Genomic DNA, 15,171 nt, shown 5'->3' with positions numbered 1-15,171 from the left:
GTGATGGAGAATTGACTTTGGAAGGGCGAGTTACAATTTATATTACCATCATAGCATGTGTATCCCTCCCCCTTCCCAAATGTCTAGTAGATCCAGTGTCAGCAGTAACTACAGTGATGGAGAAATCACGCATTGCAGGTGCGGGAGAGCTCCTGGGGTCCTGGATTCAACACCTGAAGCTGCACCTGGGACAGTGCACCTAAAACAAAGAGAATTGGCTGCCTCCTGTCACTTAAAGCCATAACCATCCCCACAGACCCAGCTGTGATATCTGAGACCCTCACCTTGAGTGACTGTTGCCAGGCAGGATCGAATATATAACAGTGTCACCTTTAGACCACAACTTGGCTAGGCCCTCTGAGGAGAATTGAGAGTCTTGGGAGCACAAGGTTGGAATTTTACCCTAGTGTCTGAAGTATAATTTCCATGTGGGTGGTCCTTGACCTTTTAAGTAGAGAGGGATTGATGTCAATCTCCCCTATTCTTCTGAGGCCACTGTAGGGTCATTCTTATTTTGAAATTATATTGATTTATTAATCATGCTGAAGTAATTATTGGTGATTACCATTTAATCTATCCCCAGCCTTCTCTTTTTTTTCTCAGTTCCCGCTCAGGACCCAGATGAGCCTGGAGACAGATAATTTGAGGTGTTGAAATTGGGGCAGATGGGGATCTCAGATCAGGCTATGCTGTGAGGAAAGATAGTGGATCATTCTTGGATGATTTGTGCTTCCTGGAAGGTAAGAGACCCTGGGACCTGGGCAGGGGGACTTATCTTAGGCCAGCTACCCTCATCCAGTGGATATGTAAAACAGGCTCAGGGAGGAACACTGCCTTTTGCCTGTGGAAGCCCCTGGGGTTGAGCTCTAAGGTATTCAGTCCTGTGCCAACATCCTGATGATGAAACGCCCACTAAGGACGTCTTAGTTGCTGATGTGCCCACACCGAGGCTCACTTCCGTTCCAGGGCATATTGAGATATCCATGGGGCCGGGTGCCTGGTCAGCATTTCACAGGGTAGGTCAGAGAGGGCTTGGCCCGCTGTTGTTAACTTTGAGGACTTACTTCTCCATGAGTGGAGAACCCCAGTGTGCTCTGAGGGGGAGTTCCTGGCACTGGGCACACAGGCTGTCCATAGAATTGACATGTTTTCAGTTTGGGGGTGAAGATACAGCCCCACTTGCAGTATGTCTGGTGAGGTTAAGTCTTGGCTCACACCAATCTAAAGGATGCACGGAGCACATACTTTAGGGTTACCAGCTGACACTGCTAGGGGTTGTATACAAAATCATTCTCTGAGCCCCTTTCCTAGGTCTGAGTATAAAGCCAATGTTAGTTTTGAAAAATGGATACAATGGTTCCAATGTATGTACCTTTAATTTTCTCTCTCTTGCATCTCTTGTGATAGGAGGAGGGGGTCGATGACAATAACCAGTTATTGATATGCCTTATTTAACATGGATTTCATCACACCTTTGAGGGAGAAACCAGATGAAATTGGGATTTACAAATTAGTAAATAAGTACAATTGAAACCAGAGACACCTTGCTTAGTGGGTAACACGTCCTTGTGTATGTCTAATAGCAGAAAAGACTTCTTGATGCCAGGACACAGTATAGGGGAGATCTACAGGAGATCTGTGATAGCTGTTGGGCATGATGTTGTTTATCATATATAAACATTTAGAAACCACTTTATTTTGGCAATTGTCATGAATCAGATGCAAATGATTTAAAAGTTTACTGAAAATGTGCTTGTGATTCCTGGTTTTACTGTCTACCTACCTTCTTTACATTTAGGTAAAATCTTAGAGAGAAGACAGCTCCACATACATAATTAGCAATGTGAGTTTCTTGATGGGTTAGATTTGGGTTCAGTTTTGGGTTGTAGAGTGCTAGAGTCAGAGTCTATGTATGATTGGAATCTAGGTGCTAGTATTAATGTTCCTGGTTCAAGAACAAGACTCAATGGATAGAAATAGAACATAAAGGTCATGAGTCAAGAATAAGATGTTACGCGCTACCCTTGAGTCAATGCCAACTCTACAGCACGACCCTGTAGGATGGGCTATAATTGCTCCTGTGAGTTTCCGAGACTAACTGTCTACAGGAGTAGAAATCCCATGTCCTCAGGAATCTTCTGGAAGCACAGACTCGCCCCCTCTCAGCTCACAGAACTTCCACCAGCTCCCGGGAGGACCCTTGTGTTACTCACTTGTTCTCTTCAGGGGACTGTACCCCCTGCCCTATGTGCACCAGCGTCATGTGGCCATCATGAGTCAGCCCCGCCTATCCGCCCCCTCCCATCCCCTACCCAGGACTGAGCCCCTGAGTGTTGGCCCAGCAGGCCTAGGGACGTGGCCAGCAGGCTCTGATCACTGTGACACCCCCATCCCACCCCACCCCCGTCCCGCAGCCCAAGGGTGACATCCTCCAGGACCAATTCAAGAGCTTCCAGAAAAGGAACATGATTGAGTCGAGGGAGAGAGCCAAGTTAAGCGCAAGTACAAAGTCAAGTTTGTGGAGAAGCGAGCATTCCAAGAGATCCAGTTAGGAAGGCTACTGGATACCTGCGTCTCCAGTCTTTAATAAACCCTGCTCTGAGGTAAAAAAGAAAAAAGGAAGAATCAGATGTGAGTGGACAGATTAAAGGGCTTTATGTTCACAATGTGTCGTGCCTAACAGGTTATGTTTAGAGTTGGTTAGGGGCTTATGTATTATGGTATAAAAATTGTGTTCCTCACTCAAAGAATTGGAGTAAATGCTTTAGGCCAGTTTTAGAGTGTATGGTGTTAGGATTTGTTAAGCAAATTTTAATTTTTTTTTAATTGGTTGTGGGTATCAGGGAATGCTCAGGGTGTTAATAGTCACTCTGGACAGTTAGGGGCTTTTCTGGTAATTAGGGGTTCAGTGTTTTAGGAGATTATCAGTGTGTTGTTAGCATGTTAAGATGTAAGTGATAATGGTTTGGTAGTTGTTGATTAACAATTAATGGTTAGTGAGTTAAGTGCCAAGTTATTTTTGTGTGTTGAAATATAGCCTATAACATTTTTATATTTATTAGCTATTTATGGCATATCTTGAATATTTTATGGATATGATCATTAATTTAAAATTAGGGGAATTTTAATTTATTTTTGGAAGCCTCTTCTTTAAAAAAACAATCTTATTCTGATTGCTATAGTTAGACACACAGTCAATTTTTAATACCAGTGGTGAAAGTGAACATTTGTTTGTCCTTTTTCTGAGGGGAGAGTGATATTTTTTCTCTTTCCTCTCAGTTTGACATTTTGACTTTTTTTTTAGGAATGTATATTAGCATATTAACATATTGAACTATATCTGTTTTATGTTAGATTTGTAGAGATTTTTTTTCCTTAACATGAAAAACCTTTGACTTTGTTTAGTATGTTTTATATATCTGTTTAGATAATTATTTTTTTACATTAATTGCTGTATTGCTATCTTACAGTGCTTATTTTCTTATGTTAAATCAACTCTAGGACAGATTCCAATTAATCATGGCATATAATTATTTTAATGTGTTGTCTGACTCAGTTTCCAATATTTTAAAGAACTTTTTCATGTAGATCTATTACCAATACTGGCCTGCAGTTTCTTTGAAGTATCATTATCTGACCTTGGTATCAGGTTATTACTGGTCTCTTAGAAAATATTAGTAAGTGTACTCTCATAACCATTGTTATGTTTGCACCCAGTAATGTGAACTTAACAAAACAGAAAGTGTTTATTCATACTGTGTGAATACTCTGGTCTCTAGCTGTCAGAATCTTCAACTTTAATCAGCCTTCAGTTAGCCTTGAAGTTTCTCATGGAATTTAATTTTGATTCAGTTAATTATAGACCTTCTGAGCATCCTGAAACCCACTCAGCTCTTATAGATCACTTGCTCTGGGTGAATCCTCTGGACTTGCAGCTGACCTCTCAATGTAGAGGAATAAATGATTCACATGACTCTTGACAGACAGGTAACACCTGAGTGACTGGGTGCTGCCCTCACACTTGAGCCGAAGTTTGGGAAATACTTTGCCATAAGACCTGCTGGATGAATGTTAGAGAATTTCCTTCAGCTCACCTCCAGCAGAATGGTGTAAATCAATGAGGGACAGGAATTCCTCAGTGATTTTTGTCATAACTTTGTTTTATATATTTATATATATATATATATATATTTAAATAAAGGACGCCCACTCCTTTTTAATAAGAAAGCTTATGTTCCAGCAGCAAATGTCACATGAAAGGCTTGGCATCTGTTACCATGGAAATAACTTTTGTAAACATAACTGACACACTTGTATTTTGGGCATGTCTGGGGTATTGAGTAGTGGTTTCTGAGGTTGTTGTTGTTGTTAGGTGGCATTGAGTTGATTCCACATCATAGGGATCCATTGCACAACAGAAGGAAACGCGGCCTTCTCCTCTGCCAGACTCACAATTTGGGATGAACCCATTGTTGCTGTTACTGTGTCAATCCATTTAGTTGAGGGCTTCTTATTTTCACTTTCCCCCTACTTTACCAAACATGCTATCCTCTCCAGGGACTGCTCCCTTCTGACACCAGTGTCCAAAGTATGTAATATGAACTCTCACTCTCTTTACCTCTAACTAGCACTCTGAGCTTACTTCTTCCAAGACAGACTTGTTTGTGCTTTTGAATACTAATGTTAATTCAATATTCTTGGCCAGGACTACAATTCAAACGAATTGGTTTCTTCTTCAGTCTTCTTTATTCAGTGTTCAACTTCCACCCACGTGATGTGAGGCATTTGACAAGACCATGGTTTGGGTGAGGTGACCCTGGTCCTCAAAGTAAGATCCCTGCTTTTCAACACTCTAAACGAGCCTATAACTGCAACCTCATACATCCCTGCCTTCAGAAACACACTGGGGGTTGCAAAAGGGATGTGCCAATGATATTCAAATAACCACTCAGGCTAATGCCTCCCTACTTTATCACAGCATTGCCTCTTCCCACCACATTCATTTTGTTTTCCTGCCAAAATAGGTTCTTCTTGGAGCATGTTTCACTCTCCATAGAAGTCCAAGACTATGGATGGGGCATCCTCAAACCTAAGCCAACAAGCCCTCTCCTACAGTTTGTGTTGTTTGCCATCTGTCAGCATTACCTAGAAAGGTTGGAATCCAAAATCTAGGCGAAGATGACAAAATGGTTGATAAGTCATCTCTTTCCTGGATCTATCTTGTACTTTTAAGCTTCTGCCCTCACCTTGGCTCTTGGTATCACCCATCTACCTACCCCTTGCCACTCCTTTACTATCAGCTGCAGTGCTTCACAAAGGCTTTAAAATTGGACATCTGTAAACGCAAGAGCTTAAGAGAGTAGCAAATAAGGATTCCCCTGGCTTGTTTAGGATATCTCTGTCTTGGCCAAGGTACATCGCAGACGTCATATTGGTGTCCTTCTGTCTCTTGTCCACCTCTAAAAGAAGTTTGTGTAGTTACCACACTCTACTGGGCATACATGGGCTACCCAACCATAGGCATTTCTTCACACACAATAGATGTTATAAAGAATACACACGATGCAAGGGGATTGGAGCAGGTTAAACTTGAAAGTCTCAACATGGGTTGGAGTGGCATATATGGGCATGATTCAGCTTGATCACTTTAGCCAAGTATATCAAGGGTTATGGTCCAAGGTGCACTACCGACTGGTAAAGAATGTTCATAAAACATTCCTTTCTTAAGTTAGATTGCTGGTGAAAAGATATTTATCTCCAATGGAGCTTGAGAATATCGAAGCCTTAAATACTGAGATAAAGTTTATTGTGCCAACCTGGCCAATACACACATGTGGGGTTAATTAAAGGGCAGAGAGGTAAATGGCTCAGTGAGCCTTGCCTTTCTAGTTCTCTGGTCTCTTGCTTTGTGATGGTTGGACCACGGTACAGCTGCCTTAGCCAGTTCCCTGCTTCAGCTGGCAAGGCTCACTTTCTTTGAGACATCTCCAAGGAAAAGCCGTATGGACCTACCTCGGTGCAGCCCTGGGTGCTGGAGCAGCTGTGTGGAGACCCCTGCCAGCGCTGAGATGCTTACACGTTCACTAATTCAGCTTTCCTCCTGCAGTCGGTGTCATTGCATGTGTTTTGTGAGATGGAGGAGGACTTTGTGGATTGGTGTCTGACATATGAGTTAATGTTGGGCTTGTGGACTTGGGCAGCACTGGGTTGGGCTGTTTTCTTGATGCGCGCTTAGCCTTTATATAAAACTCTTGGTTACACATGAGTTTCTGTGGATTTGTTTCTCTAAAGTACCCAGACTAGCACAAATACTTCCACTGTATTCTAAAAATAAATATTGTATATATAGGATGTGGATCCAAAGTTGATAATGATATTTGAGAAATTAATAAAATTGCTCTGTAAAGAGAGAATGGGCTTTGTGTTCAATGCAAACACCCTCAGATTGGAGCATGGTTTTGATCCCTGGGTGTGGGGGTGGTCACTATTTCTCACAAAGAGTATATGCTAAGAACCTGACATGCCTTTCTCAATATTGTCTCCTCTTCTGTTTCAGAAAAACAATTTGCCTCAGAGAAATACGGTCCAATATAGGGAGCTAGAAATCTGTTACACTACTGTCTTGCACATTGAAGCATCACAAGGAAGGATTTCAACTTCTATCGGTTGTGAACCAAATCCATTCACCTGACTCCAAACAGGGTGAGTGACCCTGGGGTTCCTGGGGAAAGCGCCAGGTGGAGGAGCTTGAGGGGAAGCAGGAGGAATCCGTGCTTCCTGAGGTCTGACCCTGGGAGAGCGCCAGTGTATGAGCGCCCAGGCTGTCCTGGTCTTCAGGATCAGAGGTCTTTCCGCATTTCCCTGAATGATAGAATTCACTGGTAATTATATTAGAACTTAAGTTCTGAGCTGTCCAATTTGCAAAAGCCTGTTGGCCTAGTGATTACAGATTGGGCTGCTAACTGCAAGGTCGGTAGTTCAGAATTACAAGTCACACCTGGGGAGAAAGATAGAGTTTCTGCTCTTGTAAAGAGTTACAATTTCGGGAAATCCATAAAGGGCAGTTCCGCTTTCTCCTAAAGCAGTGGTTCTCAACCTTCTTAATGCCTCAACCTTTAATACAGTTCCTCATTTTGTGGTGACCTCCCAGCCATAAAATTATTTTCATTGCTACTTCATAACTGTAATTTTGCTACTTTTATGATTCGGTGACCCTTGTGAAGGGTCGTTTGAACCCCAAAGGGGTCGTGTCCCACAGGTTAGAACCACTGTCCTAACGGGTCCCTATAATCAGAATCATTTGATGGCAGTGATTTGGGTTTTAGGTTGGGGTTGCTGAGGACAGTGACAACTCAGTGTCCATTTGCTGCCTCCCCACTTTGATTAAGCCTCCACTGAAATCTTTCTGATTGTTAATCAAGAATGCAGATCATCTTCCCCTCCGGGAGAATGCCTTAGAAGTAGATTGCCTTTCCAGCCAGCCCCTCTCCATGGCCTGCCTAGGTGTATCCTTGATGGAGGTCACCTTACTGAGGACAGAACAGGGCCATTGTCATGGGTCTGACCTTGACTGCCTTGTGTGAAGGCGCTGGACCAATCTTGTAAGTCCTTGTATCTATAATATGTATGTCCTAATCATGGCCCTATTCCTGCTGCTGCAGTTCCCTCTGTATCTGCGATGTATTGTTCTGCCACCATTCTTTTGATCTATGCCCTATTTATCCAGGGTCCAGACTGAATCCTCATTTGTTGTTTTTACCTCCTGCTAATGGCCGCCCTTATCCATATGATGTGTATGTCTCTTTTGTTGTCTCTTAAAGTTTAATAAGTGTTCTCCTTAAATTACTATATTTGAAATAGGGGTCACTTTTCTACGCTAACACACAATTTAGGATCATAAATGACTCAAGGTACAGTTCTTCTTTGGGACAGAATTTTGACAGCCATACCTGCAGGTAAGGTCAGGGCCTGCAGCCCCTTGAATTCTCTCCTAAATGGGCAAATGTTACAAAGGTCATTTAGTTCTGTGGATAAATACATACTCCAGCCCTTAGCCTTGGACCAAACACACTCAGCTCTGTGTAGGTTAGTAAATCTAGTTCCCCAGATAAGTACTCAGATGTACACCACTTCACCTACTAACCTCCGGCCCAGAGACACTCAGCTGTCTTGCTCTGTGGCCTGGGAATCCCACTGCTCTGTGTCGGTCTCTTGGTTCTGCTGCCACCATGTCTCTGTTGCTGCTCCTCCCCATTGCTTTCTCTCTTGTGTCACAGCTCTGTCTTCTGTGTTGAAGAGTTTCAATGTAAGAATGTAGGATCCAAAGGCCCCTACTCCTGGCTATTCTTTTTTGATGGTAGTGAGATCCAATTTTCTGTCTCTGAAATGGCTCAATTAATCCTAACATGATTTCCAATGTGACTAATCCTCAGGTGAGGTTTCAGACAGCTTATTTATGTAGCCACAGGCCACAAAGGTACCAATCTATTGTTGGGCAAGCTGCCAAATCCTCTTAAACCAAAAAAAACCCAACAAAAAAACCCCAACTCACTGCCATCAAGTTAACCCTGACTCATATCAAGCCTATATGACTGGGTATAACTGCACCTCTTGGTTCCCAAGGCTGTAACTCTAGCTGAGTAGAAAGCCATGTTACTCTTTGGAGAAGAAAACGCCATCTTTGTTTCGAGGAGAAATTGGTTTCTAACTGCTGACCTTGCAGTTAGCAGCCCAACAGTAACCACTTCTATCCTTAAGGTCAGAGGTACACACCCATTAGCTTCCTGTCATGGCTTTATTATCTTGGAAACTCTGTAGAGCAGTTCTCCTGTGTCCTCTGAGCTGTTTATTCGTCTAACTCTACTTGATGGTGAGTTTTAAAGTGTTTCTAAGTGATTGTACAATTTATAGTTCCTCTAGAAAATAATCTTCAGTTTATAATACCTCTTTACATAGCCCATTTAAAATGTTTCCAAATGCTTTAATTAACATAACATCCTCAAGGTTCATTGAGTTGTCATTCTCCTTGAGAGTCACACAGTTAGGAATTGATGGTTCTGTATGCTGTGAGGTAGGGATCCAGCTTTTTTGTTTCTTTTTGACATGTATATTTGATTGTCCAATCTCACTTTATTATAAAGTCATATTTTATTCACATGTCTATCAATTATGAGTTTTAGATTTTATTGCTCATGTTATAAGCATGTTTTCTGTCACTCAATAAGGGCACCGTTAACAGTATTGGGGACTTGGTGTTAAGAAGAGGGACAGAACAGTAACAGCATCTGGAGCTACAGGTTATGTATTACTCACATTGTATTCTCCCATCAGCCTGCAGATTGTGCATCACCAGCAGCTTAGAGGAAGGAGGAAGAAGTGCCTGGTTTGGGTATTATTATTTTTGGGATATCCTCATGAGAGATTGAAATTTGTGAACATCATTAGAGCTGATGCAGATAAGACAAACATAGAGCATCCCAGTTGCCGGCAGAGTTCTAAGGACCAAAGAAAATGACCAAGGCTCAGGTGATTCTGATGTGTTTTATCCTTTTCTGTGTTTCCTACTGCAATTATAGAAGTCTGTATAATACTGATTCAGTTCATTGCAGAAGTGGACATTTGAAATAGTAGGAGTTAGAGATAAACTTTGACTCTGACTTTAACATTTGGCTGGAGAAGATTAGAACTATATTGATCATAGGATTAAAACTGAACTATGGACATTGAACATAATATGTCAGTGTGGATTCTTTGGAAGATATTATCTTCCAACTCATAATTCATTATTCTATGGCCAACCCATGAGAATCATTACGTGATGTGCGGTGCCTAGTTTTTAAGGGGAAATGAGATCACTGCTTCAGCAGTGATACTGCAGAATACTGTTCAGCAGTATTCCATGGGGTTTTTGTGTGCGTAAGTTTCTTTATTGCTTCTTTCTGAAGGTTGTTTGGTACTTCTCCCAGACAGCAGCGTTCTCATTAATGCATCTAAAATGAGCCTTGTAGCCTTAGTAGTTTTAAAATGGTTGACAGCTTCTCACCTCCTACAGCTATAGATGTAGGAGAATCAGCCATCAGCATCAGCCCTGGTTCCTATGAAACAGAGTTTAAACATACCTGGACCCCCCAGTACTTTTCTAGTTATGACACCACTTACCTTTCCCACAGTCCTCTCTTACTCAGCTCATTACTTTTTTTAGTAGCCATGTACAAACTACAGTCCAGAGTTAGAGGTACACATTTTATTCAGTAACAATGTAATTTTGTATCAGAATCAATAGGCTACACATTGGCATTCACATTAAAGAACCATGTAGGCAAATTTGTTCTTCTTCAGGACAGGCCTGTTCTCTCTGTCCCTCTCAGACATTTTTGCCCCCCTGAAGGTGGGCTCATTTCTTAGCTCCATCTGTATAGGCTCCGCTCAGTATCCAGAGGATGTCGTCTTGAGCTTGCCTGCCTGTCTCACTATCTTAGGTGAAATGCCCTTTTCTGAACCTGTCATCATTGGCTCTGTCACTGTGTCCTTTCTGTCCTGGTCATTGTCTCCATTGGTACAGCTCTTACTCATGAATATTACAGTTCATTGTGCAGGGCCAGCAGTAGACCAGTTCCTATGAGGTAGAGGTTCAAGATGTTCCATGATTTGCTCTGCACCATCTCACAAAACTAAATAGCCATCAAGTAAGTAAGTCTTCAGGATGTGGAAACTGGTGAGTCCCAAATCCACAGGTCAGGTATCCATTTGGAGGGTTGTGGTCCTTAATGTGTTCACAAAGGCTGATGAACCAGATCATCAGCTCAGACAGCAGTCCACTGCCTCACAAGGTGAAGTTGTTCGATCTGGTCAGATAATAGGTTGCAGGGGCTGAGGGACCTACATTGAAAGGTCACACAGCAGGCTGTTGGCACATGGAGTGGAGGAAACTCAAAGCAGGTCACACAAGTGGTTCCCAGTTGCAGGGATGTCAAGGAAATGGCTCATGCATTTCTGGAAACTGGCATATCCCCAGTCCATGGGTTCATTCTGAACTTTATAGCTGCAGGCACTAATAATACCAAATCAACAGGTCAGAAGACAGGTCAACGTTCACTTCCTCTTCTCAACCATTCCTGTAGGCAGTTCTCTTTCTCCTTCTCCCTCTCGCTCTTGATATGATTCCTTCTTGGGCCAACCTAGCACCTTCCCTACCTCGGCAAGATTAGGAGGGCTCTAGAGGTTGAGCCAATGGAAATAGAACTAGGAAGGACCCATTGATGAGCATGTGATGAAATATGGCAGGTTCAAGAGGACCTTGTAATTACAGTTAAGGCAATACTGACCGAAGGTGGCTGAGAAGAATTTGTCCTAAGGTTGACAAGAGGTGCTTGTCCAGGTGGCCGCTAAGAGCTTAGAAAGTTGTTCTGCACGCAGGAAGGAAGGTTTTGCCTATGAACTTTCTGATCTCGTTCCTGATTCGTCACTTCTTGTTCTTGATGCTGAGTTGTGCATTGTTCATTAATAAACCACTTTCATCTGTGAGTTTTGTATGGCCATAGCAACAACAGATTATCAAATCCAGAAGAGAGACGAGCAGTGGTGTGGGAGGAAAGACTTGTGTAAGAATTGATAAAAATGTTGGAGAGCTGAGGTATGTTACATAATGGTGATACTGCTAGGACTAATTCGATCACAATGTACCTTAAACTTGTTTGGCTATAAACTTAATATAAACTGGTACAGTATAGTTTTATCTACTGTGTTGAAATCTGAGCTATTTCTAGCTAATTCAGATAAGTTCACTGCTACTCAAAAGTGTACTTTTATGAATGGGTACATTATTGTTGGGGAAGGGTGTCCCCAACACGCGAAACAGTTCTCAGGAGTGATTTTTTGATTGTGGAAAATGTTAAAGAAACACTGACAGCGGTGCACAGGGGCTCCTCATCCCAAGTCAGGACTGATTGAGTGAATGTATTTTTCCATGGGTATATATAATGTGGCTTACAGATCTTTCATAAGGCATGAATGTCATACAGTTAATATATGCATAGTTAATGGATAATATCATAAGCAGGTAACATAATAAACAAGGAAGGAAGTAGGTGAGTCACCATCTTGACCTAGTGCTAGTTGACCTCAACCCACCCCATCCCCACCCTGAGCCCTACCCAGGGGTTTACTACATTTATCGTGGGTTGGCTATAGTAACTGATTGCTCTAATCTGTAGATAACCTTAAGGCATAGTGAAGTAGCCAGACACAGAAATGATTCATCTACTGTGGTAGCTCCTTTAAATCTGCTCCTTAATGGAGTGCTATTGTTGGGGCCTCAGAGAACATGTATTTGAAAACATTTTTATCTCAAACAGTGAGATCTTTCTCTAAATGGGGCTTGTTTTCCATACTGTGGTTGAAATGTAGAAATAAGGTCAAATACTTTCTACTAAGCTCTCAGTTTACCACACATTATGGAATGCACTATCACAGAATAGTTTTTATTACTGTTTTGCTTTCTTTACTGTAAGATATATTTTAAAAATCTTCAAACGGAAATTACTTCAGTAAATAGGCTCCTCTTACTACAGGAATCACTGACATTTAATGATGTGGCTGTTAAGTTCACCTGGGAGGAATGGCAGCTCCTGACCTCTGCTCAGAAGACTCTATATCAGGATGTGATGTTGGAGAACTATCGCAACCTGGTGTCCATTGGTGAGTAGAATTCCTATCTTATGCATTAAAATCTTTGCAGTGTCTTTGGTGTTCTCAAAGAGGAAGATTCTCATCGCATTCTCTGGACCTAGGTTAGTGGGCACAGTCTTCTACCCTTAAGAGAACAGCCTTTACTTAGTTGCTGTGAACATTTTTTCCCAGAAAAATTTTTCTTGATAGTACTTCATACATTGCCTTCCAATTATTAGTGGATGTTTTCAGCAATTTTTTCTCATTTTCAGTCATGCCATGTCACCCACTGAAGGTCCCCAAAGCTTTACTGCATCCACACCATTGCTGTTGTCTGTAGCTTGAGAATTTAAAACCTGAGGGGCTCATGTTCCAAAAGTAGATCACCAGGTTCTGCTCCCAGTCTGAATTTCTGGAAATTCCACTAATCCCTGTGCACCAGGGTGATCCTGCTTGTATTTGAAATACTGAGTGGCATTGATTCCGTAATCACAGCAACATGCAAGCCATCACAGGATGATACTGGAAGATGAGTGGTTTAAGCTAGAATATAGGCTCCATAAACATAAGGGATATGTTTGTGTACCATAATGCCTTTTATAAATATCTGTAAAAATTGTTTTCACCCAAGTAGACTATTCTGCATCTTTCACATTCTCAAGTTTGTCTAGTACTGAGTTGTCTTTCAGTAAAGATTGATGGAATGACTACATCTGTCCTCTAACAATAGAGATTAGCATATCTTGCTACCCCTGTGATCTATGGGTCTCAGTGTCTTGGGTGTATATACATTTTTAGTATATTTTCATGGTCCTATTTAAGCACCTACCAAATCTGTATTCATTATTTTCACATTCATTCTGGTTTCTACAGTAATTGCTTTTACCATCTGTATTATTTACACAATTTTACTTCTACCAATGGCCAAGAAACATTAAGCATATTGTTTTATTTGCATTCATATGACTGTTATTACTAAAGATCTATCTTGTATCAATCAGTGTGTGTTTTCAGGGTTCCATTATTAATGACAATAATGAAAAGTTTCAATGTTCTTTTCTTCTATAGAGATCCTGAAAGTTGATGATCATTTGCTCGATCAGTCACAACATGAAAGGAGTGTGGAGAGAACTGAACAATTCTATAAATTTAATACATTGGAAAATATTCTTCATCATAAAAACAATTTTCCTCTAATGGAAAATTATGAGCTATTTGGCACACATGAAAAAATGGTAAAACCAGATTTAATCCTTCCAGTATTAAATCAAAAGAGTAGTAACAAAATAAAGAAGTCAATTGTGCAAAGTGAAGATGAGAATACTTTTTTCATTGTTGAAGAAGACCAATTTTGTACTGATATAAAATTCTCTGCGTGTGAAAAATTCAGTAGCATGAAGTCACAGTGCATTCAGCATGAGGAATCTGACAAATTTGAAATACCAGGCATAGGTGATAAATGTGGGAAAACCTTCATCAAGCAATCTTTTTTCTGTGAGGATCAGATCATTCAGGTACTAGATAAGACCTATGAATGCAGTCAGTGTGGGCAAGAATTCGACAAAGTATTCGAACTCACTGCACATTATCGAACAGTTCATATAGGACAAAAACCATATAAATGCTTGGAATGTGGCAAAGCTTATCACAGTAAATCATATCTCCAGGAGCATCAGAAAACTCATGTGGCAGAGACCCCCTGTGTGTGCAGTGAATGTGGGAAATGTTTCCCCAGCTACAGTGATCTCACTGCTCATCAGCAAACTCATACTGGAGAGAAATCTCATGTACGTGGTGAGTGTGGTAAAGTTTTCAGCCGGAAGCAATGCCTTACAGCACATCAGACATTTCACACAGGAAAGAAACCCCACATATGTGGTGAATGTGGAAAAGCCTTTAGCTGGAAGAATGTTCTCACTGTTCATCAGCGAACTCATACTGGAGAGAAACCTCATGTATGTGGTGAATGTGGAAAAGCCTTTATCAAGAAGCATGCTCTCACTGTTCACCAGCGAACTCATACTGGAGAAAAACCTTATGTATGTGTTGAGTGTGGTAAAGCTTTCAGCCGGAAGCGATGCCTCATAGCACATCAGACATTTCACACAGGAAACAAACCCTATGTATGTGGTGAATGTGGAAAAGCCTTTATCAGGAAGACTGTTCTCACTGATCATCAGCGAACTCATTCTGGGGAGAAGCCCCATGTATGTGGTGAATGTGGAAAAGCCTTTATCAGGAAGCATGCTCTCACTGTTCATCAGCGAACTCATACTGGAGAGAAACCTCATATATGTGGTGAATGTGGAAAAGCCTTTACCTGGAAGGCTGCTCTCACTGTTCATTTGCGAACTCATACTGGAGAGAAGCCCCATGTGTGTTTTGAATGTGGAAAAGCTTTTATCACGAAGAATGAACTCACTGCTCATCAGCGAATTCATACTGGGGAGAAACCTTATGTATGCGGTGAGTGTGGTAAAGCTTTCAGCTGGAAGCGGTCCCTTA

General features: G+C 41.5%; 1 protein-coding gene across 1 annotated transcript in view; it reads left to right on the top strand.

Moving 5' to 3' along the window:
• The window catches only part of LOC101656977 (zinc finger protein 615-like), a 40,466-nt gene that overhangs the window by 10,017 nt on the left and 15,278 nt on the right, over nucleotides 1-15,171 (top strand). Inside the window, exons 3-7 of the mRNA XM_045290526.1 lie at nucleotides 604-740; nucleotides 6,557-6,702; nucleotides 9,331-9,525; nucleotides 12,570-12,696; nucleotides 13,735-15,142. Coding sequence (XP_045146461.1) covers nucleotides 9,511-9,525; nucleotides 12,570-12,696; nucleotides 13,735-15,142 — 1,550 coding nt within the window. The 5' untranslated portion in view covers nucleotides 604-740; nucleotides 6,557-6,702; nucleotides 9,331-9,510. The remainder of the gene's footprint in view (nucleotides 1-603; nucleotides 741-6,556; nucleotides 6,703-9,330; nucleotides 9,526-12,569; nucleotides 12,697-13,734; nucleotides 15,143-15,171) is intronic.

This window comes from Echinops telfairi, unplaced genomic scaffold, assembly GCF_000313985.2.
Source record: "Echinops telfairi isolate 266 unplaced genomic scaffold, ASM31398v2 ScPeMD7_40;HRSCAF=151, whole genome shotgun sequence".
NCBI lineage: Eukaryota > Metazoa > Chordata > Mammalia > Afrosoricida > Tenrecidae > Echinops > Echinops telfairi.
This window is presented reverse-complemented; position numbering and strand designations above follow the sequence as displayed.